The sequence below is a fragment of the Eptatretus burgeri genome, unplaced genomic scaffold (assembly GCF_056783735.1).
Source record: "Eptatretus burgeri isolate ZD-2024b unplaced genomic scaffold, Ebu_testis_v1 Ebu_testis_scaffold_3185, whole genome shotgun sequence".
Lineage (NCBI taxonomy): Eukaryota > Metazoa > Chordata > Myxini > Myxiniformes > Myxinidae > Eptatretus > Eptatretus burgeri.
This window is the reverse complement of record NW_028225135.1, coordinates 86,294-113,383: the sequence shown is the minus strand read 5'-3', so window position 1 is coordinate 113,383 and position 27,090 is coordinate 86,294. Positions and strand designations below refer to the sequence as shown.

General features: G+C 47.6%; 1 protein-coding gene across 8 annotated transcripts; it reads left to right on the top strand.

The window, feature by feature from the left end:
- Window positions 1–9: 9 nt before the first annotated feature.
- Window positions 10–27,090, top strand: LOC147006338 (cell adhesion molecule 3-like). Of its 8 annotated transcripts, none has more exons than XM_085869012.1 (16): window positions 17–178; window positions 322–426; window positions 1,029–1,118; window positions 2,253–2,362; window positions 4,476–4,625; window positions 12,019–12,174; window positions 15,108–15,242; window positions 15,353–15,502; window positions 15,604–15,694; window positions 20,212–20,387; window positions 20,833–21,015; window positions 21,438–21,587; window positions 21,768–21,818; window positions 22,017–22,067; window positions 25,445–25,525; window positions 26,597–27,090. In XM_085869012.1, exons 3-16 carry the CDS (start codon window positions 1,081–1,083, stop codon window positions 26,935–26,937), a joined length of 1,863 nt encoding a protein of 620 aa, XP_085725138.1. In that variant the 5' UTR covers window positions 17–178; window positions 322–426; window positions 1,029–1,080; the 3' UTR covers window positions 26,938–27,090. The 8 variants fall into 8 exon arrangements, with proteins under 8 accessions (XP_085725142.1, XP_085725141.1, XP_085725136.1 ...); XM_085869013.1 differs by adding an exon at window positions 1,968–2,145 and having other exon boundaries at window positions 17–426; XM_085869014.1 differs by adding an exon at window positions 1,968–2,162 and having other exon boundaries at window positions 17–426.

Sequence of the window (27,090 nt, the reverse complement as noted above, 5' to 3'; positions counted from 1 at the left end):
GAGTGATTGAGTGAAAGGAGGAGGTTCAAAGTGTAAGGAAACGAGACAGGTACTGTAAGAGGGAGGTTCTCCACGAGGACACACCTTGATCCACCACCAAAAGGCAAAGCATTTCAACTGTTGTATTCGCCGCAAACACCTGCGCACCGGACTACACCTTGTCACCCACTGTGAGCAGGTAACCCCAATTCCCAATTGTACCATACTTGCACTTCATTCGATTTCGATGATTGCCAGTTAGCAGCATGTCATTGCAGGTGATGTACTGAATACGGAGAGCCAATCAAGGTCGTGCTTCGTGTATGCACGCGCCCTCTTCAGGTGCACAAGCAAACCTTTCCAGGTGTTCCAAGAGGACATTGAAGAACGAGAAATGGTCTGACAGCGGCGATGGTCGTTCTCAGGCGGACACGAGAACCTGCGCAGGTATCTGTGGCATCCCCAGCCGCATCGCTTGTTTTTGTCTCATCCTGTTGTTCCTGCTTTGCACGGAATTCAAAAAAAAAGGGGGTTGGAACCCTGGAACCCCGGGGGAAAAGGGAGTTGGAACCCTAGAGGAAAAAGGGGGTTGGAACCCTGGAGGGAAAATTGGATATTTTTTTGTTTTGTTATGCGTGAGATTAATCTTAAAACTCATCTTGCAAACGCTTTCTTGGCTTCAGACCCAATGACAGTCCATCGACAGTGCGTATACTAATGTATCTGTTCCACCCAGGCTTCCTTCAAGTGTAAACACAGTATTCTGATGACGACTTCATGTAAGCCCCAGCTTTATACTTTCCCTGTAATTTATGGTCGGTCCTGGTTCAATTTGAACTGCAAGCTCATGATACTTGGAACTCAGGTTTAAACCCCATATATTATACGTGCATTTGTCCATTCTCCACTCATGTTGTGAATCATATTAGAGTATTGTTCAATGATGTTCACGAATGTCTTTGTCCTGCATGAGAATAATGTCCAAGGTCTATAATGAGCCTTAAATCGATGTGAAAATCGATAAATCCACACTCTCACTCTCTCCACAGCTTTGGCCATGACCCGACGTGTGTGGCATTGTGCTGGGATTGAGACCTTGAAATGGAAACCGATTTACAGCGAATGCACACCTCCGGCAGGTAACCCCGAAACAGCGACGCAACAACAGTTACAAGGAGTTGTTTTTCCCATTCACGAATTTCCAACATTTCAGTCATTCTGAACGTCTCCTCATGTGTTTTCGTTACATTCTAACGGTGTTTAACATGTTTTACTACATCCAACCAACACACATTACATGGAGACCACGGTCCATTTCGAGGGCCTCCATCCAACCAACATTCTGTTATGGTTGTGGAGGTCGATGGAGGAATTTCATGGAAAGTTGGTATTGAATAGAATTGTTTGGTCCGTGGACGTGGAGGAGACATCTTGATGTAATTTCGTTGAAGATCCCATTGTGTCCTGATCGCAAACAACGGGCGAGTTATTGCTGAACTGAACAAATTCCAAATCACTGGACCGCCTTCAGTCGAACGTCAGGCATGGCCAACCGGTTCGTGAAAGACTTAATTTTTTTTTTCCTCGAGTGAATTAATTTCTCCCCGGACACGCGTCACTCCGACGACTTTAACGTCACGACACCGGCTTTAACATCCCACGGATGACGTGAAACACTCATGATGAACTACAAAGCTGACGATATAATTATATAAATCGTTTCCTGATTCGATCCGAGTCGAGTCACGACGTGTGATCTCATCCTGTGAGCCGCGAAAAGCCATTTACGAACTCCACAGATTGTATACGACACATCGTGATGAGGAATTGTATGTAATATATAAATGACGCCCGACGTGGAAAAAATAATATGTATTATTGATGACGTAGTGGAGTGATGAGTGTGATAAAACTGAGAGGCCTTCCTTCCGCGCCTCGACGTTTAAACCAATCACAACGAGTCGCCTTCTCTCCTCACCATCCGTCAGAGGTTATGGCCACGCCTCCACTATCTTGACCAATCACAGCTCGTTCTGATCCGCAGCCTTCCGGGAGTAACTCCGCCCACAGATTCACGCTGCGTCCTTTGACCAATCAGGAGCGGCGGGCGATACCAAAGCGTCCCGGGACGAGGAGAGTCACAGTTTCATCTTCCACCACGACCTGGTGTTGTCCCGTCTCGTGTTGTTTGTGGATTTGTTTTCCTTCTCCTTGTTGTTGTGTTGGGTTTGGGGGTTTTTATTGGTATCTTCACCGTTGTTCTCTCCTTCCAGAACAAGGACGTGTTGTCAAACAATGGGGCTCGGATTTTTACCCTCATCGAGGGAGAGGGTATTGTTTTCCCTCACGCTCCACCTGATGCTGCTGTTCGTGTGTGCTCGTGGTGAGTTCCTTCATTCCACGTGTTCGTGGCACGTCGTCATCGTCAGGGCCTCGTTTACCCGAGGGGAACGGGGACACGTGTCCTGGGACCTCCACCCCCCAGTGCCTTCCATTTCAGTTTTCTCTTCAGTGTAAAACAAGGATTATTAAATATATATATATATATATCGAGAGGTTGTGGCCGATTTCGGTCACGGGCCTTGAGAAGGCCGCAGTATGTTAGAGGCCTCAGGCCTAGAAAATCTTTCCCCGAAGCGGTGGTTGTTGTGGATATTGTTGTTATTGTTGTTGTTGTGAAGGTCATGTTGAGGTGATATTCCGTTTTCCGGAGCGAAATGATTCGATTTTGGTGAAGATTTGACGAGTCCAGTGGGAACTTGTTTCGCTAACCTAGTTAGTTGTTCACCCGTTTGAGGGATCCTTACTTTCTATGTCGGCGGAGTCCGATTACAGGAACAACATATCGGTCGTCGCTTCACGTCTCGTTCCTTATTGTTCCACAACTCGAATTCAATGAAATTCAATCAGTTTGCCGTCGGTGTGAAAAAGGTTGAAAACCAGTGATTTACTTCATCGTTGGTGGCACAAAGGGCCTCCACCACCCGTGTGTGTCCCCCGGGGCCTCCACCACCCCTGTGTGTCCCCCGGGGCCTCCACCACCCGTGTGTGTCCCCCGGGGCCTCCACCACCCGTGTGTGTGTCCCGGGGCCTCCACCACCACAAATCCCGTGCTGCGTGTGGTGCTGCACGGTTGTGCCCTGGATTCTTCACAAAAACCCACGTGGGATGAAAGTTATTCTGGTTGGGCGAGTTCGGATTCTTGTTGTTCATGACCTCGTGTGTGTGCACACGCACACACACACACACACGCAAAGGGAGAAAGAGAGGATGGAGGGAAGGATAGAGGAGGTAATGAGAGAGGGGTGTGGGAGTGAAAGAGGAGAGGGAGTAGGGTGAGAGTAGGGAGGGGAGAGCAAGGAGTTAGCATGGGTGAGGAAGGGGGTTGGGTGGGGCCCCACCAAATGACGTCTCACCAAACATTGCTATGCACTCAGGAAAAGGAGGTGGGAGTGAGGAGGATTGGGGAGAGAGGAGGGGGAGTGGGGAGGGGCAGGGGGTTTGGGAGGAGGTCAGCATGGCTGGGGGGGGGGGGTTCTCAACTTGCGTTTGGTCGTGGAACTTTTGGAGATGTGGCGGAGAGGTAGTACAGAATTACACAAAATGGGGAATGTTAAACAGCACGTGGAAACTTCTGGGAGATGTCCATGGGGTGTAGAGTGGAGGGAGTAAGCATGAGGGGAGGTGGAGTGAAGGCAGCGTGATGCGAAGGGAAGGCAGCGTGAGGGGAAGATAATGTCCTGTGAGGGGTAGGAAAGGGAAGGGCGATAAAACATGCCCAAACAGCAACATTTTCTTTTAAACCGCCAGGTAATATATAAAACCAGGGGCGGGGAGAATTTAAAACCCACTTTATCTTCCTGGTAAAGGCCCACCTGTATGCATGCATGCTCGCGCATGCAGCGACCTTTGCACGCCTCCGGTCGGCTCACTTCGAATCTGATTCATCCATGCTGCAGTCGCCTCAACAGAGGAGGAGGGGGAGTGGTGGGTGAGATAATGAGGGGAGAGAGGTGGGATCAGAGAGAGAGAGAGAAGGGTTGGAGACAGGAAGAGATGGAGAGAGAATGATAGGGAGAGGGGGTGAGATTGGGGTCAGAGACGCAGATCACCACCATTCGAGCATGAAAGTTACATCAGATGTGGCAATAAATGTGATTCCGCTCCCAGCTTGCCGGCTCGATGACAGGACGCCGTTTTCATTTTTTGCCCCTCCATCCGTACCCCGTTTAAAATCCCGTGCGGGCACCGGGAACCGGCCAGTGATGTGCAACTGTGAATCGTGTAAAGTGTCTTTGAATGGCTGATGCAGCAGATATACTTGTGCTTCGAAATGCTGTGGAATAACTATCACGATGATTTGTTAAAGCAGGTGCTTTGGAAATATCTCATTCCATGCTGATCATGATCAGTTGTACAAAAGATAATTTCTGTGCTTATTATAACATGCTGCCCCTCTCTCAACCGCCGTCCTCCCCGTCCCCACCACCTTTCAGGTGATGATTTATTGATAGTGAAAGGTGGTTCTGAGATCGTTGGAGGAACGATTCAGCTCGATTGTTGGAGCAAAGCACCGCAGGATACAAAGAGTGTACTGAAGTGGGAGAGGCCACCACATGAAGTTCTCTTTTTCGAAAACATGGCGGGTGAGTGAGTGGAAGGAATCTGCTGAATGAATGTGTTCGACACAGCTGGAATGGTCGGAAAGTATTACAAACCTTTTATGAACAACTGGATATCTTCCGGGCAGCACCTCCACCGGGCAGTGTTTTTTTATTGTTTTTTTACACACAGTCACAGTTCGTGAAGAGCTGGAACACAGTAACAGATCAGGACACACCATAACAAAAGAAACAGCAGGACAAAGGGGAAACACCATCATCAGGGTGGAGGTTGAAAATTGAGGGAGACGGACAAACAAGCGATGCAGGTAACGATGAGGTGAAGGGGAGAACGAAAGGTGTGGACAATATGGATGCACAAGCAAAAATTTAGGAGGGGTGGGGAGTGTTTTAACGGGTGTAGAAAAGATCATGGATTTGCATCGGGGATGACCTGAAATGGTGGCGAACAGCTGTCTTGAAGACCTGGAGGGAAGAATGACATCGAAGAGAGTGTAGAAGGTGCTTCCACACAGGTGAGAGAAAATGAAAGAATAAATGAGTAGAGGTGAGCATGTTGGAGCATTTGAGCCCTGCAGATACCTGGGGGTTGGGTGGTGTGGGGGGGGCGGGTAGTCGATGCACAGAGAGAGAGAGGGGGCAGAGGGTGCAAGCCCAGAGGGCAGAGCAGCACTCCATCGAGCTGCGGATGAAAGCTTTGTAGTTGGACAGGAATTCAGGTGTGTCAAGGGAAGACTGCACGACGGACAATGGCCGGTCGGATTTTTTAGATGTCTGGCTTTGGAGGCCAACTTTGAAATGTGGCTTGCCCAAGAGAGATCATGGCTGGGAGTGAGACCCAAGAGTTTGAGTGACCAAACCTCTTAGAGAGGATTGTTGAGAAAGTAGATTTGTGGAACTGTTGTGCAGAAGAGAGAGTGAATGTGTGGGATTTCTCAGGGTTAAAAAGACATATTCCAAGATTGTGATTTTTTTCAAGATCTGAAGAGAGGGAAGAGGCTGCTGTCTGTTTGGCTGAAGGATGAGGGATGTCACGGCTGAGGGTGGAGCCATCATTAAAATGATAAAGAGGATTTTCCCGAGTCAGAGATCATTGATGAAGATGGGCAATAGGATTGGACCAAGAACACTGCTTTGGGGCACTCCAGCCTTGACAGGGAGAGGAGAAGACAGCACATTGGCTATGAAAGTAGAGCAAGTGAGCAATCCAAGAGTGGAGTTGGCCTTGGATTCCAGAGGTAGAGAGTTTGGAGAGCAAGGCATGATGCCAGATTGTATCGGAAGCTCGAGATCCATCCAGAGAGACGGCGCTGATCTCATGTCTGACATTGAGACCCTCCATCCATTGTTGGGTGAACACGTCCAAGGTGGAGTAACCTGGTCACAATCCGAATTGATGATCTGAGATGAGGTTGTTGGAGAAAAAGAACGATTTCATATCAACTGCGATGATGGATTCCATGATGATTGGAAGTCAGATAATTGGTCTGTAGTTAAGGGCATCCATTTTGCACCTGTTTTTATGTGGTGCAGTGATGTTGGCTGAATTCCAAGGAGATGGAAGGGTGACCGATGGTAAAAGAGAGGGTGAAAAGGGCAGAGAGAAGGCAGTGCAAGAACAGCAGAGCAGGTTTTTAGGGCACACGCGCTGATGCTTGCCAAAAAGTCCAGTTGCAGATCAGAGTTCGGGCTTGGCAGAAACTTTTTCCTCTTCTCAGGTGCAAAAGATACAGAGTGCAGGAACAGTTGGGAATGACTGGGAAAGGTGGGTACAGAGAGAGAGAGAGAGAGAGAGAGAGAGAGAGAGAGAGAGAGAGAGAGAGAGAGAGAGAGAGAGAGAGAGAGAAAGAAGAGTTTGGGGCACAAAATTTTGAAGAAACACAGATTTGAGGCATTCGACCTTCTCACGAGTAGAATCGACGATGGTGCCATTTGAATTGAGAGAAGGGATGGAAGGGGAGTATACACCAGAGACAGACTTGACAAGGTGCTCTCAGGTTTAAGAGGATAGAGACAAGTTTGAAAGCTCATTGTTGAGATTTGACACCTGTTATTTACTGGCTCTCCTGAGAGGAGATGCACTCTTGTTGCGGACTTTGTGAAATGATCTTCGGTTGCCTTCGGTTGCATTTGCCTTCCAGGTGGAGAATTCAAATGTTTGAAGGCAACTGCCTCATCACAGGATTTCGAGTACCAACAGCTGGAGCATGGGTAAGATCATTGAAGACAAGGTGGGATGAATCTGTGCATAAGAAAGAGCAGGTATCTGTGGAAGAATTCCTCGGTTGAATTCTTACTTGCGGCGGTGGATATAGGAGATCATTCCTGAAGAGAGATGGCTGCTTGCAGTCCCTACCAGTTTGCCTGATTGAACTGCCAGACTCACCAGTGCAGATGCTGTTCTCTGAGAATGGCCAGAAAGATGATGACCTTCACAAGCACGTGATCATATGAGCCAAAGATTTGCCATTGGGTGAAATCCAGATGGGAAAGTTCACAGATTGAGTCAGCTCATGGAGCCACAGAAGTCCTTTGCAGGAGGCCATGGCTGGTGAGAGAAGTACCAACACCCAGCCAATTAGCAAGGTGATCATTGAAATCATGACATATGGGGAAGAGAAAGTTGGGATGAGTGGTTAAAAGTTGGTCCATGTCGTCTGAATGAGAGATGTCGATGGAGTCGTCACTTTTTGGTGGATGGTACAATACCGAGATGAACACGAGGTGGGAGCGGAGTTTGCGAGGTGTAAGAGCAGCACACGGAGAATGAGAAATGGAGTTTGTGATGCACCATGCAAATCCACTGCCAGGACAGGATTCAGGTCGATCACACCAGAGTATACGATCACCAGGGAGAGACACAAAGGAGTCAGATACGTCTTGTGGGAAGAAGATGTCCGGTTAAAGAGATGATGTCCAGTTTATCGGCAGCGGCCTGGATTGAGCAATCTTCCAGGTTGGAGCGGAGACCCCGGATGTTTGAGGTCCACACAGTTAGCGATAGGGGCGTTGTGTGCACACAGCCTATGGCAAAATTGACGCCTCAAGATTCCCAGACTGGATAACCTGCGACCGACTTTCCAGGTGGTGTTGTGGTGAGAATGTTTTTGGTTGAAGGTATGGAGGAAAATTAGCTTTGGCTGAAAGTGAAAGAGGAGGCTGGATGAACTGTGTTGACAAATGAGAAGGTTTTTGTAAAATCAGAGAAAAGGAAGAGAGAAAAGAGAAAAGGAACAGCTACCGAGTGTATTATGAGGGGGTTATTCCCCATTCCTCCTCGGAAGAGCCGGACCTGGGGCCGCCGCTCACAATTAACTTTGTGGTATGGTGGGTTGCTTTCGAACCACGAACGCCAATCAGTTAACCACGAGTTCCAGTGTACACCGTCTAATTTTTCCGTTTAAGTCGAGGTCACCTGGCTTCCTGAATGGGGAGCATGCCCTCGGTGATGCACCAATCTGGTCTTGATTAGATCTTAAGTCGGGTGGCCGAGCGTTTGCCGCTGATGCACACCGACTATGATAGGTAAATTAGTTTGGGAACGACCTTGCCGTCTATCTAGGTAGGAAAAGACAAGCACGGACAGGTTGAAACGTCAACAAGGAATTTATTAATAAGAAAATAAATAAACAGAATAACTTTTTCTTTCCTTGTGGTGAAAATTGGTGAATTCAAATCAATCATAATTTTTTTTTTTTTTTTTTGTATACCTTGGTCGAGGCTCGTATGAGAGCTAACACACAACTCACAGCAAGGAGGCATGAGACAAGAGGGGCGGGAGTGGAAGGGACAAAACAGTGGGGAACAGACACATTAGGTGAACTGTGGAAGGGAGAGGGATGGGGATGGGACGGGGAACATGGCGAAGAGAAGATGGACATTTCAGGGACTTTCAGGAAGGAAAGTAGGAGAAATGAAGGAAGTGGGCTTGGGTGGATTATCGGGGGTAGAAAAGATCGAGGATTTGGATGGGGGAAGATAAGAGGTGGTGGTGAACAGCTGTTTTGAAAGCCTGGAGGGAAGAATGGGAAAGAATAGAGTGAGGAAGTTTATTCCAAAGGCGGGAAAAAAGGAATGAAAGAGTGAAGATGAGCAGTGATTCGTGATTTTGGTAGTTTTACCAGAAGGGGGTTGTTGGCGGACCTTGAGCGCCCTGTGGAAATGTGGTGGGGACAAATCGCAGAGAGAGCAGGGGGGGCAAGGCTGGAGAGGAGTCGGTAGAAGACAGAAAGACCACCGACCAACCTGCGGTGATTGAGTGAGAGGCCCAAAGACTCAGCTTCATTGCGGGAGATGCCGATGATCTTAAATGCCCTGGTTTCGACAGCGTGAAGCCGAGAAAGGTGGGAGGCAGGAGCACCAGCCCAGAGGGGAGAGCAGTACTCCATCAGGCTACGGACAAAAGCTTTGTAAGTGGTCAGGAGCTCAAGAGGGCCGAGGAAGGACTTAGCACGACGGAGGATTCCCAGTCGGCAACTGGCTTTTGAGGCGAGGTTGGAAATGTGACTTTCCCAGGAAAGGTCATGGCAGAAGTGAGACCTAGAAGCTTGAAAGAAAAGACTTCTTCCAGAGGATTGTTGAGAAAGTGGATGGGGGGGGTTTGTAAACGGTCCTTTCGAAGAGACATAGTGAGAGTGTGAGATTTGTCTGGATTGAAAGACATGTTCCACGTGTTGGACCAATTTCACACAAGTAAAGAATTAAATAGACATTTATAGTGAAATAGGCAAAGAGCAGATGCTTCTCACGATGCCTGACTTTACAATTAAACACGAGACAAGGGTACCCAGCAGATCATTCAGGGGGGAAAGAAATCCGGTCTCAGCTTACCGAGGTAGAAGTCGTCGTGCGTCAAATAATATGTCCCAAAATGTGTGAGCGTGCCTTCATCCGCTGCCAGCGCCGTGCACCCACCTGCAAGCAGGCTCGAACACCAATCGGCGTCACGTCATCACCTCTAGGAACCAGGGACGCCAAGAATCAGGTACGAGCAGAACCAGCAAGAACAGTCCAACTGTCACCCACCGTCAGGAGCCACCAGGAGCCGCAACCAAGCTGTAAGGAGCTGCAAGGCACTCTGAGGAGCTGGAAGAAGCTGGAAAGCGCTGAGGCACTGTGTGGAGCTGTAAACAACTGTCACCAGTGGTCGGAGTTGTAAGGCTGTCACCAAGTGTCACAAAACTGTCAGGAAAACGGTCCTCCCGTCCTTTTTATATGCGACCAGTGTGGGCGAAGCCTCAAGCAGACTTCAGTCAAATCCACCTCGCCTATTGGCGCATCGTTGCACGTGACCAACCATCATCCTCACGATCATTCCTTCCTTGTTCCGCTTGATCTGAACAAGAGCCAGCCAGCATCCACAGAGCTGCCAAATGGGGCGTCAAACGTCGATGGAAAAAGGTGGGAGAAATCCAGATGGGAAAGTTCCCATCTGATCAGCCCGCGGTGTGCTGAATCAAATGTCCTGCAAGTCCAAAGTGTAAATAAATCGTCCACCTCCAAGCCATTGTGTCCCCATGGAAAGGGGTACAACGAGCCTCCGTTGGGCCAACGGCGATCTCTCGCGTGCACGTGTCGTAAAGAGGAAAAGTCCATCCCATAACAAAGGAAATCTGTTCTCTTCCCTACTCCAACGCATCAAGTTAGAATCCCACCAGACATGGGGATGGGTCTATCTTGGACATGCATTTGGGGAAATAACTGTCTGAGGACCTAAATGTTTGCAAGCATTCGTTGGATGCGATTCTGAAATCGGAAACACTATGCTTTAGAACTGTGATCTGCTCGCGGCTCGTGAAAGAAAAAAATTGCCGCGAAAACCCTGAATACGTCCATCACGAGTTTCGTACATGGCGGGTGATGAAGTTTGTGGTCAAGTTTCATTGGAATTGTTTGTGTAGTTTTTAAGAAGAAAGCAAAGTCATATTTTGGGGATACCGGGTGATGAAGGTTGTGGTCAAGTTTCATCGAAATTGTTTGTGTAGTTTCTGAGAAGTTGCAAGTGTTTATAGATGGACGGACGGACGGACGGACTGAATGCTTGATAGGCGGACGACACACAATCCCACAAGCTCTGCAGGACTACTAAAGCTAAACCAGGTGAGCTAAAAATATAACAGTACACTTGGCTTAGATGGTCCGGAAACTCAGCTTCGATTAACTTATATTTATTTATTTTTGAAAAAATATTTGTATACCTTGTCGAGGCTCGTATGAGAGCAAACACACAACGCACAGCAAGGGAGGGGGGCATGAGACAAGAGGGGCGGGAGAGGGAAGGACAAAACAGTGGGGAACAGAGACATGAGGAGATCTGTGGAAGGGAGAGGGATGGGGCGCGGAACATGGGGAATACAAGATGGACATTACAGGGACTTTCAGGAAGGAAAGCAGGGAATTTGAAGGAAGTCAGTTTGGGTTGGATTTACGGGGGAAGAAAATATCGAGGATTTGGATGGGGGACGATCAGAGGTGGTGGTGAACAACTGTTTTGAAGGCCTGGAGGGAAGAATGGAATTGAACAGAGAGCGAGTTTATTCCAAAGGCGGGGAAAAAGAGGAATGAAATTGTGAAGGTGAGCAGTGATTCGTGATTTGGGTAGTTTTACCAGAAGGTTGTTGACGGACCTTGAGTGCCCTGCGGAAATATGGTGGGGACAAATCGCAGTCAGAGCGTGGGGGGGGCGAGACCGGAGAGGAGACGGCAGAAGACAGGAAGACCACCGACCTGCCTGCGGTGAGAGAGTGAGAGGCCCAAAGACTCAGCCTCATCGCGGGAGATGCCAATAGAGCGAGGGCCGATCTGTCGTCCACGTGTGCCGGACCCCGTTTTTTGATTGCATCATTGAGTGTGTCCTCCCTTGGAGGGCATTTTAACCTGCTGTCCAATCTCCTAGCATTGGCGTGTTAAATATCTCAAAGCACTTTGCAAAACGAGTCGGCCAAATCAGCCCAATCTGAGCAGTAGGAATTTTGAATTTCGTCAGGGTACCAGCACACAGGGTCTCATCTTTGTGAAAGGTATTCTGGTATCTTTGGAGCCTTTTCCACTATAATGGGAAGATGAAGCCCTGTGTCGGTTTGACAAGTGTGTGTTACACGCCTGAACGGCACCAGCTATCTTCTGACTCAATGGGTCTGTGGAATACATGATACCAAACCCTACTGTACCTGCAGAACATCAGGATCATATTTTACTCTCATATCATATTCTGTTTGACATTCAAAGTGGACCAGATAACTTAAATACAAGTATGCTACCGATGATTTATTGTGTTAAGCTGGAGGGCTAAAATAGGGAAAGGTGACTCGATTAAAGAGAGGCCAGGAGAGAATACAATGAGGGAGTTCTGGATCAGCCAAACTAAACAAGATGATGATTTTTTTATGCCGTTAACCTCACCTCTTTAATCCTCCAGGGATAACAGATCCACGAATTCAGTTGGTGTCATGGCAGCCACATCGATCCATCATTTCAATCCAAAGCCTTAAAGAGGAGGATCAAGGGATTTACACCTGCACAGATTACGGGAGGGTAATTCCTCTCACCGGTTCTACACGTGTCAATGTTTGGGGTATGAATGCCTTACAGAACACACACACACACACACACACACACACACACACACACACACACACACACACACACACACACACACACACACACACACACACACACACACACACACACACACACACACACACACACACACACACACAATTGTGCAGTATCGGCTATTCCTGAAATATAATATAATTTATGGGATTGCTGTGAATGATGTTCACCTCAAAACACGGTTCCCTGACTTAAAGTAACAACCTGAACCTGTAAGCAAATGCATGGTGTTTCCGACCGCACGGATCATCAGCTGGGGACCGTTCTTCCTCGAGGTTTTGATCCTTGTCCTCCAGCACCTCTCCAAACGGCGGATCCACAACCTCGGTCACGGATCCACATCACGAGATTACCCAAATTAGTAGATCCACAACGTCCAGGCAGTCAGTCAACTCATCAATGTAACATCACGAATGAAACTTTACTCAGTCGAGGATTTAATGTATCATCACATCTTCACAACTCCCATCACGCATTCTATAATACTAGTACGTGCCCGTACGCACATGCCCGTACGTGCAAAAAATTTAAAATATATATTTAAAAAAAAACTTTCAAACCTCGTGCCAGAAACAACCACACAGGCTGTTCCTTCACTCTCACGTGCCTGTATGTGCGTGGCCGTACGTGCATGGCCGTCTGTGCAAACCCCCAAAAAAAACTTTCAAACAACTACACAGACCGTTCCTTCGCTCTCGTAAACGACGACTGGATTGGAGCATTGTGTTTATCTATAAATGCGCATAAGAAATCGATAAATTATTCGAATACAGTGAGTCATCACTATCCGGAAGTGGTGCGTGCCCGTACGGAATGTTCACATGCAATCCACGAATAATTATCGCTTGCATTGAAGTAACAACTGCTGTGATACTGACACACACAGAGATAATTAAAATCCAAATTAAAATCAAGTTTACCTCCCTGTCTTTGCTTGCCATGACATTCGCTGCCATTGACCATTGCTACTCCTACGCCACGGTAACTAAATGGTGCCCTTTCCCCATCGGCCACGCCCACGCAGCAACGTGTCTTGTTATTGGTTTGGTAAATAAATGGTTTCCAGATGAACTTTTCTCAGAACACAAGGTAAGTACAGCACGCACACCAGATTTTTTGAATGTCCCTTCTTTTCTATCGTCTGATATTTTCCACAAGCCATGTGACTTCCCTTCTTCTCGAAAGTTTTCCACATGAGTCATTCCATCTGAAATCACCAAATTTAAGAAAATGTTCCCAGTTGACCCCCTCAGATTTACTTTAAACTTTCATAAAATAGTTCCCAGGTATCAAAATGAAGCTGCGTAAAATTTTACGTCCATTTGATATTTGACACTTTTGTAAACTTGAATATGCTCTTTCCAATTTGAAGTGATATACCTTATCATATATTTGCAATCCTCACCTGAATTTCGGGGAAGAATGAAAGTTTTCAATTTTTGAGGGATCATGACTGCATTATATATTAATGACTCATTAAGAAAAGTAAACATGTATTTGAATACTACTACCATACAGTTATTACCTGAAAAAAAATTCAAGCTTCTGGGATGGGTCAATAAAAATATATGTGGTCTCAAAGTTGGGTCTTCATACAAAAGCAACATTTTTTTTTCTGGATTTCAACTAATCGGGTCATAAAAATTAATCGAGGTATACTCCGTTTTATGTTTGTTTCTCAAAGAGCAGTTATAGAAGAAATTTCAAGGCTCCAGCATTAATATTTAAAAAGTTGTGGGAGTTTAAAAGTAGCTGTTCATTTTGTGATGTTTGCAACGACCATAAAAATAGGGCCACAACCACATTTTCAACCCTTAATATCTCGGAGTTGACCGCATCTATGGACCTAAAATTTTACGCAGCTTCATTTTGATACCTGGGAACTATTTTATGAAAGTTTAAAGTAAATCTGAGGGGGTCAACTGGGAGGCCTCTGGTGATATTAGGTGGAATGACTCACATGGCACATCCCATGCTCCTGGACCTTTCCTCTGCCCCTGGCATTTTTCTCAAGCCATGTGACTTCCCTTCTTCTCGAAAATTTGCCACATGGCACATCCCACGCTCTGGACCTTTCCTCTGCCCCTGGCATTTTTCTCAAGAATAACAATTATGCTCCGAATTCTGTTTGAATTATAATCCGACACATTCTGTTCCTTCTGAAATTTTTCTTTAAATTTTGTTGATCTGGGTGCTTTTGATTTTTTTTTCTCTTTGAATGAAGTTCAGTTGGCTGCACCTGGATGGGTTTGAAGGTGGAGAAGTATCAGCATAATCCCGAATCCTATCCACGTTCTTCCTGATGACTTCATCTTTGCTTTTTTCTGTTTCACCGTTCCTTCTGATTACTCAGGGTCAAGTGTCTGATCAAAGCGGGGTTGTATCGAAATGGGATGTCTTGGTAACCGATCATCACTGCCAGCAGTTATAAAGTTGCAATTCCAGTGATGTCTCTTTTCTATGACGTAACACACCGGCACACAAACACCATAAACATACACAAGCACCAAACCAAACAAGATCTTGGAAAGGGTTTGCTATCTCTGATTGCTCTTTTTGTTGTTTTATTGGTGACTGAGTCCTGTACTGTATGTTTCTGATACAGGAGGCCTCGAGTGCTGACGTGCAGGTCCTTGAGGGATGACAATCAGCACGTCGTTGCCTCGTTTACGAATGCACTTAATTGCTTGCAATTGTTGTGATGCTATTACAAAATGGCAAGCTCTGTTGCTCCATCATTGCATCAAAATTTTTTTGTGTTTGAATCGCTGAACACATGGTTGCCGTTTGGAACACTCTTACCTTGTTATTTGCCATGCCCTTTTTTCCCCACCAACCTTTCCTATGTTCAACATCTGCTCCAAACCCTTTCATCCTCGAACACTTGCATAGTCCCTCCAACTCAGCCAGTCGTGAGTGTCCCTGAGAAGACAATCGGGGCAAACAAATCGATCGAACTTTTGTGCACTTGCAATCAAGGCCGTCCACCCGCAACGGTCCATTGGCTAAAAGACGGGAAGCGTCTTTGTAAGCTATTCATTTCCCTGTTGGTTGATCTTGGATGTCGTTAGTTTCTGATGGTTGCCATAATGTCTCATTTCCTTATTTTGGTTTCCACTTACTTGCTGTATCTCCAGATGGGAAGACCCATAAAGTCGATATGAAGGGCAATGTCAGAAACACTGTCAGAATCCTGGTTCATCGTCGGGATGATGGACGTCACGTGTCGTGTGTTGTGAGTCACCCGACCGGCACGCTGCAGACAAACTGGGCTTTGCAAGTTGAGTGTAAGTGTGATGTATGACACCACGACTCATTCAATTCAATACAGCTTGAACTGTTCAGTGTTATGAATGCAGAACCCTTCTTCTTTTGTTCCAATCTCTAGATCCTCCAGAGCTGGAGATCTCGAAGACATCCGGGAGCTCGTCTGTGGGAGAGCAACTGACGTATGAATGCAGAGCAAAGGGAAGGCCAAGGTTGGTGGGGAATTGATGATCACACTAAGAGTGTTTGTGTGGGTGGGTTTAGGAGGGATGGACAAAGCAATGAAGGAGTTATGAACCGGACAAGAGGCATTCTGGGAAGATTCAGCCAATGATTGTGTTGTTCATACAAGGATGAGTCAGACTCGGATGGGTAAGTAATGCTTGTCATTAAGATAAGGGGAACGAGGAACAGAGATAAATGTGCAAAGCACTGTGGGAGGAAGTCTTGCGTCGCGTTTTGAGTGTGGGAGAAAATTGAAATATAACGAATATATGTATATGCCAGCGGGGTGTGCTCACACATTGTGTAAACATACGAACCGTGCTTCCACATTGTCTCGGGTCACTCAGTTGCTTTTGATTTTTCATTTATTTATTTTCATTTATTTATATTTTCATTCACCGATGCTTTCTGACCGTTCTGTGATTTTTTTTCCAGTGTCCCAGCTTCGATGTCCGTCGTCACACAAAATGACCGTTCTCCATTGTTTTGGGTTGCTCACCTGCATTTATTTATTGATTTATTTCATTTTTTCCCCCCATTTATTTATATTTTCATTTATTGTGTCCCGGCTTCGATGTCCATCAGCACGCAAAATTTCAGCTTTCTATCTCACCCGGAAGGTACTGATCTTTAATATCAGTCACTGAGTGAGTCAGTGAGTGGTTAGAAAGAGTTTTATATGATATTGTTGTGGTTACCAAATTCGCAAACCACCATTCAGTTCCCTTAGGTGAGGTATCTCGGTAAGTACATGTGTAGTTAGGCCCAAACCCGTTGTCTAGTGGGAATACACGTCATTTATGCGTGCTGCGACTCTTCAGGATAGCCGTTTTTCTTTTGCTATCTTTATTTTGGACCAACCGCCATGATTACCACCACAACATCAACCACCAACCACAACGCCGCTTCACCACAACCGCCACGACCTTCCCGTCACACCTCGCAGCCGTCGCATCGCCACCGTTCTTGCCCCGCTGTGGGTACCGGTGTTGGACTCGTGCAGGGCGCGCGCCGAACAGCGTGTACAAAATCACGGATTTTGTGCTTCAAAAACGGATCAAAAACGACACACGCCCACTTTTTGCCGTCCAATCGGTGAGCGAGGGGCGAATTGGCCCCGCCCCCAGGGCGATCGATATATGCAAATTTATGGATCAAAAAGCCTTCACGCCCACTTTTTCTCGGGCCAATGGGGAGCGAGGTGAAAGGTCGAAGGGAGGGGGTCAAAGATGAGAGGGCGAAGCTACGGGGCGGATAAAAGGACCGTGTTCGTCAGTCCAGGAGAGTCGAGAGGCGGAGAGTAGGAGAGGCGGAGAGTAAGAGAGTCCAGAGGCGGAGAGTAGGAGAGTCCAGAGGCGGAGAGTAGGAGAGTCCAGAGGCGGAGAGTAGGAGAGTCCAGAGGCGGAGAGTCGAGAGGCGGAGAGTAGGAGAGTAGGAGAGTCGGAAACAGAGAGTCAAGACTTCGCGGGCGGTGGAAGGAGCTGGTCGTCGTGTGCGTTGGAGTCGGAACGGAGGGGACGGAGCTGTGGAGAGGCGGCGAGGGCAGACGAGGGGGTGCTCGCGTCGTGCAGGGAGCTGCACCCAGGGAGGCCGATAGCGCGACCTGGCCGAGGTGGAGACGCTCGTCGCGGGATAATAAAAATCCTCTATACCCCGAGCATCAGCAACCCCCTCCTGTTTCCCCCCGCGCTGAGATAGTGCGACCAAGGGGGCCCCTTTCCCACCCCCTACCAGACACTGTCCGCGAGGCCCGCGGAGTTGAGGCGCCATCGCCACTCCGCGTCTCATCACCAGACGGGTAGGCGCGACCCGGTCTCGGCCTCAGGCCCGCCTCATCCTTGAGGGTATTCTTTTCCTTGGTTTTGGGTATGTGTTGTCGGCGCCGTCTGTGAAGTAGAATTGTATAAGTGTTGCCGTGTGCTCGGTAGTCGGTATTAGCTCTGCATTGTGTTTTCGCTTTTACGTTTGCTTTTTGTGTAAATTGCATTGTGTCTTTTCTGTGTGCATTTGGTGGAATTGTATATTTGTGCTCCCGTGTGCCGCGAATAAATGTGCTTTGTGTTGAACTGTTTCCCGCTTCGCTTCGTCATTTCCTCTTTTGAATCCCCATCTTGCTTCACGTAAAGGGTTGGTAGTGGGCTGAATACGCCCGATAATTAATCGAACCGTCGAGGTCGACGATAACACCGCTCGGTTATTCTGATAGTACGGAACGGGTCGCTTAAGTGGCCCGTGTCCGAAGTCGACCTGCGGCGAGGTGCGATCGCCCGGTCTACCCTCCGCGTGGGTACTTAGGTAGGTCGAATTTGGCGAGCAACCCTATCCCACGCGGGGGCTGATTGGCTCGATCGCAGTGAGACCGAAAGGTCCACCCGTGACTGGTTCCCGGCGTTAGTCCGAGAGGGTCACGACTGGATTGTCCGTCCGGTGGGCGACGTGCCGCGATTCGAGTTACGTGGCCGTCAGCACGCCGGCGGGCGCGAATACCGCAACAATATATATTGTTGTGGCCACAGGGACTGAGACACCAGCTTGTCACTCAGGGGGGATTATTCCCCTGGTTGTCCTCGGAAGAGCCGGACCTGGGTCTACCGCTCACAATTAACGTTGTGGTACGCTGGGTTGTTTTAAAACCATGAACGTCACCCAGTTAACCACGAGTTCCAGTGTCCACCATCTAATTATGCCATTTAACTAGAGGTCACATGGTTACCTGAGTGGGGAGCGTGCCCTTGGCAAAGCACCAATGTTATCTCGATTAGATTTTCATTAGGGCGGTCGAGCGTTTTAACCGCTGGTGCGTGCCGACTATTTTTGGTCAAATCCGTGGTAATTACCTCCCAGTCTATCAAGGTTCGGACAATGCCGGACCAATGGAAGGAAAGGACAAACACGGACAGGTTGGAAGTCAATAAATAATTTATTAATGACAAAATAAATAAGTAAGAGTTGTCTCGCTCACCAGAGAGTAGTCATCCGTGAATTGAAAGCATCCTGAAATGTGTGCGTGCGTGTCATGTCCGTCGCTCGCACCCAGCCTTGCCGTGCACCCTCTTGCGAACAGCCTTGAACGCCAGTCGACGTCTGGGGGGCACCGAGATCGTCTGTTTTGGGTTTAGACTCTGGTGCTGCGACATGGGCAGCTCCTCACACTTCACGAAACTGGTGACGTCCAGTGACCCACACGGTCCGTCGGTGACTGACCCACGCCTCACTCATTGTCGGCGCTGCTCACACCCACACGCGCACCACATGCTCACTCTCGCACTGGGAAGGACGAATTGTCTCGTTGTTGGCGCTGGTCAGACACCCACACGCGCACCACACGCTCGCTTGCTCACTTGCGGGCTTCCACGCTTCTCACTTGCACGCTTCCTCTCGAGCTTGCTTCTTCCCTCACGCGCTTAAACCCGCTTCTCGTGTGCTTCCTCTCTCGCTGACTTCTGTTCTCGCGCGTTTCCTCCCTCGCATTCTACTACTCCAGAACGGACCTCCAATTCATTTTTATATCTGTGGCCCGTCTCGGTGTGCGCAGAGTCCCCCCAAGCACACCCCGCCCCACTTGCGCACCATTACCATGACGACCCGTGCTCTCGAGAAAAAGGCGGGCGTCGGTGCTCGCGAAAAATATGTGCATAAACGTTGCTGAGGAAAAATAAGGCGGGCGCCAGCGCTCGCGAAAGAAATGTGTGAAAACGTGTCTGTCGCAAAGGAAAAAAAGCTTCCCATATGAGGATCTATTCTTTACCCTTCTCAACGCGTCACATTTAAAATCCCATTAGACGTGGGGATGGGGCTAATCTGGACATGCATTGCAGGAAATAACTGTCTGACGACCTGGGTGTGTGGATGCAGTCATCAGACCAGATTCTAAAATCTGTAACAATATGTATATATGGACCTCCCTCATCAAGGAGGGGCCTTGGTGAAACTGACGTCACTGTTCGCCCGGATTGGACGGGGCTTCCATGGGTCCGCCCTTTCTGGGCGGGGTTTCGGCCATACCAGGAAGCCCGCCCACTCCACACGTGTTCGAGAAAGGTGGTGGTGATCTGCCACCTCGAACATCCTCGAGATTCCGCCTCAGAGTGATGTACCTCAATAGGCTTTCGGGTTGGGCGAGCGAAGCGCTCGTTTAGGAGCAGGTTGATGGTGGTTCGTGATGGGGAATGGAATGGTTGTTGGTTGTTCGTTGGATGTTAAGATTTAATAACCGAACTAAAAAGAAGTCGCAACGCACGTTTTGATTCTCCCGTTCGACAAAAGGAAAGGACCTGTCTCACATTTACTTAATGGGATAACTAACTTTTGGGACCTGCATGTTGAATGCAAATTGTTTCCAGATCCATAACAATATATATATATATATATATATATATATATATATATATATATATATATATATATATATATATATATATATATATATATATATATATGTAATACAAATAAATATGGACATAATTTTGTTCGACATGTATTCCACCCTTCACCCTCACCCCAGGCCATCTACCCCAGAGTGGTTTCATGATGAAAAATCTCTTTCCACTCGCCTTTCTTCAGGATTGTCCAACTTCCTGGTCTTGTCAAATCTCTCGTTGTCTGACACTGGGCTTTATGTCTGCATCTCTCGGAATCGACAGGGAGAAACCAGAGCCACTCTGAACGTCTCTGTTTCTGGTAAGTTCGACGAGTGTTCGCCCATCAGCTGGCTCTCTTAGACTGGAGATAATACCGCCCTGCCTCGAACCTTTATTTCACTTCCCAAGTCTTCGAATGTGGTTGAAACAGCTCCAAGTGTAAGCCTATCGAGGAGGGAAACGAAATTCCAATGTAAAATTGATTTGAGTTTTAAAATTATCGATTCTCCATTTCTGATTGATGAGGTTTTCAAGACGGTAGGTTCGATCATACACGGTTCATCGGTCAATTTCTGTGTCCACGGAGGAACGTGAATGTCGGTGTGCTCGAACACTGATTTAGTACCCTGTTGATCGTTCGTTATATTCCATGATGAGGAGTGCACACAAGGGAGAGACTGTTTGATGGGGGAATCTCATTCGATGGGGAATCTCTGTGATTGTCGTTTCGTTTCCCTTTGTTTTCCCCACTCGTGTACCTGCAGAATGCAGCTGCAACGATCACTCAAGCACCTGCGAAATCGAGCAAGGATGGCACGGAATGACTGGCAATGTGAGTCGCTGCATCGGTTGCCAACACAATACGACCGGACGACACTGTCAGGTCTGTTCCCTGTTATCCTGCCGAGATTTCAACTACGAGATGAGTCATCACAACGCCTGCAAGCGTGAGTACTTGAGTGATGGGGGTCTGCACGGTAACAAGGGGGAGTGTAGGATCGGGTCGGAATTAGGGATCGATATGAGGTCCAAGTTCGGACATGTTGCTTCCATTAAATATATTTATAGACTGTGTGTGAGGGAGGGAGGGAGTGGAGGAGGGAGTTCATCAGTCCGTTCAGGACGTCAAGCCGGGTGTCCTTTCAGCGAGCATTCACTGGTCGCTATTAAATGTCCCACTGTGCCCTTTTAAAAAGAGTAGGCCAGTGTGTACAGGCATCTTTGCCAAATTTCAAATTATTGCCTCATTGGCAGAGCCATAGCTCCCAGGAGTGACAGAACCAACAGGGTGACCTCGTGGAATGAATTCCGGTCGATTGTGCATTTGTTTGAATACCGAAGAGGGTGTTGCCTCCGTGTGCCTCGGTAGCTTGTGACTGCAGTGTGATCGGATCGAGATCCGACATGTGCAACCTACACACCGGGCAATGCTATTGCAAAGAAGGAGTTGAGGGTCACAAGTGCAACCGTTGTGCGGAGGGTTATCAGCTACTCGATTCAGTCACCACTCCCTGCGCCCGTACGTACTCCACCATTTTACTCTTCATCACAGGTGTACCTTCGGTATTCGCTGAAAGCTTTGAAATAAAACCTTTCACTTGTTTAATGTTTCTCAATCTGCATTAAACAATATTTTAATGAATCAGCTCGAACAACATGGATCCTAAATTGAATTGTTCGACCTGACTCTACCCCTCAGGTGTGCCTGATGGTTCTGTGGGACACCTGGTCAAGAGGCACAACACCCGCAGTGGGTTCTTCACTTCACCATTAAAATCATCATTATCATCAACAATCACCATGATGATGATCATCATCATCATCATCTCCACAATCATAATTTTTTACTTCTTAACTTCTTTTCAAGCGATGCAAAACAAACAAACATTTTAATGATTCTGCTTGAACAATTACTTTAATCCAATTGTTCTACCTGACAACCCATCAGGTGTGCTTGCTGATTCTGTGGGACAAGGGTGGACGAGGACCAGCAATGGTGGTGGGTTCTTCACTTCACTATTAAAGTCATCATCATCATCACCATCATCATCATCATCATCATCATCATCACCATCATCATCACCACCATTATTATTATTGTCGTGTTCACGCCAATTAAGACCGACTCTGCACCGATGGACCAAACTGGCTTTCTCTCCCCTGGACTGCGCTCGAACAATGGTGGCTTTGTGCGCACGGGAATCGCAAGAAGCACACGAGGATCTTAATTATTTTACAACCAACGGGTTTATTCCCCGAGAAAAGAACAAAATAACCAGGGGATGGTGATCGCGACGGTGGAGACGACGGCGGGTTGAGGTGGGAAAGAAAGGTGGGGACAGAGAATCCATCCACACTAATTAATGTCAGTGTGTGTGTGTATGTGCGTGTGCGTCTCTGCATCCCTCCAAAACTATGAAACCTCGCAGTCTGAAACTTTGCGTGCACACTGAGGGAACTCCAATGGAGGGCAGGAGTGAAAAGTGGGTGTTTGGGTTCATTAAAACACCCCTTTTGAAGATAATTAACAACCTTATTTAATTATATCCTTCATCAGGCGATCATTGGCCGCCTCGCTCTCTGGGGTCTTTAATTTTCACATTATTTATTTTTTGTATTCACTGTCGAGGCTCAGATGAGAGCCAACACACAAAACATACAATAAGAGAAACAGGGAAGACAAGAGGGGCAGGAGGAGGAAGCACAAAACAGTGGGGAACAGACATGAGGAGATCTGTGGAAGGGAGAGGGATGGGGTTGGGTACACAGGGGAAACAAGATGGACACTACAGGGACTTTCAGGAAGGAAAGCAAGGAATATGAAGGAGGTTGGTTTGGGGTGGATGAACGGGGGTAGAAAATATCGAGGTTTTGGATGGGGGAGAGATGGTGGTGAACAACTGTCTTGAAGACCTGGAGAGAAGAATGGGATTGAAGAGAGTGTGAGAGTTTGTTCGAAAGGCGGGAAAAAAGAGGAATGAAAGAGTGAAGGTGAGCAGTGATTCTTGATTTTGCTAGTTTTATGAGAAGGGGGTTGTTGGTGGACCTTGAGCGCCCTGCGGAAATATGGGGGGCATATCTCAGACGGAGCAGAGGGGGCTTGGCCAGAGAGGAGACGGTAGAAGACAGACAAAATACCGACCTGCCTGCGGTGTGAGAGTGATTGACCCAAAGACGCAGCCTCACCTTGGGAGACACCAATGATCCTAAATGTCTTTACACAGCGTGAGGCTGAGAAAGGTGTGAGGCAGGAGCACCAGCCCAGAGGGGAGATCAGTACTCTAGACTGTGGACGAAACCTTTGTAAGTGTTTGCAAGCTCAGGTGTCCTGAGGAAGTACTTTGTGTGATAGATGCCCAGTCAGCGACTGGCTTTGGAGGCCAGCTTGGAAATATGGCTTTCCCAGGAAAGATCATGGCAGGTAGTGAGACCCAGAAGGGTGAATGAAAGGACTTCTTCAAGGGGATTGTTGAGAAAGTACATGGCGGGAGGTGAGGTGGGGGGGGGGTGGCTTTTGAGACGGTCCTTTCAGAGAGACATAGTGATAGTGTGAGATTTGTCAGGATTGAAAGACATGTTCGACGTGTTGGACAAGCTTGTGATTTTATCTAGATCTGCAGAGAGTGAAGAGGCTGCCGCTTGCCAATCTTTGGGATGACTGATTGTACATCAGAGGGTGGAGTCATCAGCAAAGAGATAAAGAGGATTTTCCAGAGAGTCGGAGAGATCATTGATGAAAAACAGAAAAAGAACAGGGCGCTGAACGCTTCCTTGAGGAACTCCAGCCTGCACAGGAAGAGGGGATGAGAGAACTCCATTTTGGGCCACACGTTAGCTTCAACACCAGAGGAAGTCTGTGAGCCCGTAGGAAGAAAGTTTGGTGAGCAGGGCAGGATGCCAGACCGTGTCAAAAGCACGTGAGTCTTGGGATATGGCTCTGATTTCATGTCTGGCATTGAGGACCTCCATCCATTGTTGGGAGAGCAGAAGCAGCATATCCAGGGTACAGTGACCTGGTCTGAAACCAAAATGATGATCAGAAATCAAGCCATTGGAGAAGAGGAATGATTTAATGTCTGAAGCGATGATGGATTCCATAACCTTGCTGATGATTGGGAGAAGGCTGATTGGTCTGTAGTTGCAGGGATCTGTTTTTGCACCTTTTTTATGCAGGGTAGTGATGTTTGCTGATTTCCAAGCAGATGGCAGATAACCTTGAGCAAATGAGAGGGTGAATAGAACAGAGAAAGGGTGAGCAAGAGCAGAGGAGCAGGTTTTTAGGACACGTGGGCTGATGCCGTCTGGACCGGTTGCAGAATCTGAGTCAAGGTTTGACAGCCAACTCTCCACCTTGTTAAAAGGACACAGAGTCCATTGACAGCTGGGTGCGACTGTGGAGATGCGAGCGTACCAAGCCAATCCACGACATTGAGAAATCAATTATGAGGCGTCACACACCGGATTCAAGCACAGACAGGGTTTGGGTGCAAGAAAACCCGGAGGAGGCCTTAGCTCTGCTGGTAGATGAGGTGATGATGAGGCAAAGGAAAGACCCAGGGATGATAAACAGGTAGCAGGCACGACAAAATGGGGAGCAGCCGATGGAGTAGAGCAAAGGTATGAACACAAGAAGGCACCACAGACAGAGGCAACCGTTCCCTCTGCCACACAATCGCCTCTCGCTGAGATGATTCCTCCTCTCCTCTGTCCGTGCCCAATCCTCCTCTATCCTCAGCGGAACTCCAAAAATTCTCTCCCGCTCTCGCGAGAGGTGTCCAAAACTGCGCCCGCCCAGGGCAACAAAAACTACAGCCTTTTGGATGCGCTCATAACTCTGCCCGTCTGTAGGCGACGAAAAGCTCCACTCCTTTCAGGAGGCGATCCAAGCTCTTTCCTTCTCTGTCTTCACTTCGGCTTCAATTCAGGCGCCTCATCCGGTGGGACATCCAAGGGGTTTTTCCTTCAATTTTCTTAACCTTCATCCCAAACTAATTTTTACAACGCACCATCCCCCATATGGTGCACATTCAAACAAGACAATCCTGAAGCCAACGTTCCCCCACTCAATCACATCCTGACGGGCTAACTACTCGTACACAGATCATTCTACTACATCTTCTCTGCTTCAAGGTAAATTCCACCCCTCCCCCACCTCGACAAATGTAACATGATCATCCTCATCACCATCATTGCCACCATCCTCATCATCTCCATCACCATTATCTTCATCATCTCCATCACCATCACAATATCTGGATTATTAAAAGTGAATATTGTAACAGCCATAATTTCGATGGACCTTCCCTCCTCTATTCCAGACTTGGGTCCCAATTGGACCTCAGCTCCACTTATACGTGTGTGTTTGCCTCCGTGTAGTATTCTGTAGGGTTTACTGCAAGCCACAGGTTTCCCTGAAGAGGTGGAACTTCGCAAAGCTGCTGCACAAGAGAGAATTCGGTAAGTTTCGGGTCGTTTTACCATGATAAGTTGAACTGGACGACGTGTTCTTCTCACCCAATATTCAGTCTGTCCTCCTTTAGCCTCCTCTCCTCTGCACGCAAGTCAGAAAACATCACTCCCATCCACAACAAGGGTGCAAAAACAGACCCTACTAAGCATCGACCAGTGAGCTTACCTCCAACAACAAAGTCATGAAATCCATCATTACCTCTGATGTCAAGCCTTTCCTGTTTTCAAACAACCTGACCTCTGATCCCATTAGTTTTGTTTCCGTTCCGGTTACTCAACTTTGAACATGCTTCTGCTCCTCTCGTGATGGTTGGAGAATGGAGGCCCTCAATCTTTCAGAAGAGGTCAGGCCTTTCTTCCTGCCTGTGGAACCAACTTCCACATTCTCTTCAATCCCATTCTTTCCTCCATGTCTTCAAGACAGCTGTTCACCTCCATCTCAGATCATCCCCCATCCAAAACCATGATCTTTTCTACCCTCGTTAACTCCACCCCCAAACCCACCTCCTTCCAATGTTCCAGTTTCTCCTTCCTGAGAGTTTGCTCTGTGTCCATCTTGTCTGCCCCATGCATCTTCCCCTACCCCTCTTTCCTCCCCACAGCTATTATTTGTCGAAGTCTCCCTCAATTTTGTCCTTAAACCCTATTGTTGGTGTTTCTCCCCTCTCTCGACTGTTCCTTTAGTTCTGTTGTGTCCTGATCCGTTCAGTGTTCTCGTTACTTTCATGAGCCTTAAGTCTTTATTCAAAAAAACATGAGTCATCACATCACACTTATGCTAACATGCACGATGAAATAACTATTCTAATAGGTTCCCATTTACCCCTTCGATCAGATCCGTGACAATATTTACACAGTCCTGTGTATTGAGACGATGAGAGTAGTTTACGCACCGTTTCGGTGGATGGAGTTTGTGAATCATTCACTGAATATATTATACTGTGTGAAAGGAATGGTTATCGGTAACTACATAGATATAATCAGCATTGATCTGTACAGCACAAGGGCCGAAGGTAATGATGTCACCTTCGTCATTGCTGCTTTTGTTCGTGTCTGCAGCGATACAGGTGGAGGTGTCTTCTGAGAATATTTACAGCGAGGGGACTCGTTACGAAGTTTTGCTGCTGGACGTGTTCAAGAGTGTTGGGGAAATGTTCCAACGTGGCAACGATGGCTATATTTTTTTGCGCGCCTGGCAAATTACTTGCTCATGTCCCCCCCATTTGGATCCTGGAATGAATTACTTAATCATTGGAAACTTGGTCCGCTCGACCTGTCCCACACGACAACTCGAGTATACAGTGGACCATCACACGGTCATTATGCCTTGGCAGGAGACTTGGCGGAATCACCTGGAAGGTTTCGCACGAAATGAAAGGTTCCGACGTGGCATCGCCTGATAACGCGATCAGACAAGCCGCGAATAGTTTGTACTCTTGGAGTTTGTGTGCGTTAGTTGTTCTCGAAACAAATAGTTTGTAGTTGATGTCAAAGCAAACAATAAGTTTTTTGTACCGGTAGTTGTGAAGCAAATATATATTAAGTTTCAAGTG

Excerpts from the sequence above, each read along its gene's own strand:
- LOC147006338 (XM_085869010.1), top strand. The coding sequence starts at position 1,081 with ATGGAAACCGATTTACAGCGAATGCACACCTCCGGCAG. Across the intron at positions 21,016-21,437 it reads TCATCACAACGCCTGCAAGC|CTTGTGACTGCAGTGTGATC; the intron begins GTGAGTACTTGA and ends GTGCCTCGGTAG. Across the intron at positions 25,526-26,596 it reads GCTGCACAAGAGAGAATTCG|CGATACAGGTGGAGGTGTCT; the intron begins GTAAGTTTCGGG and ends TCGTGTCTGCAG.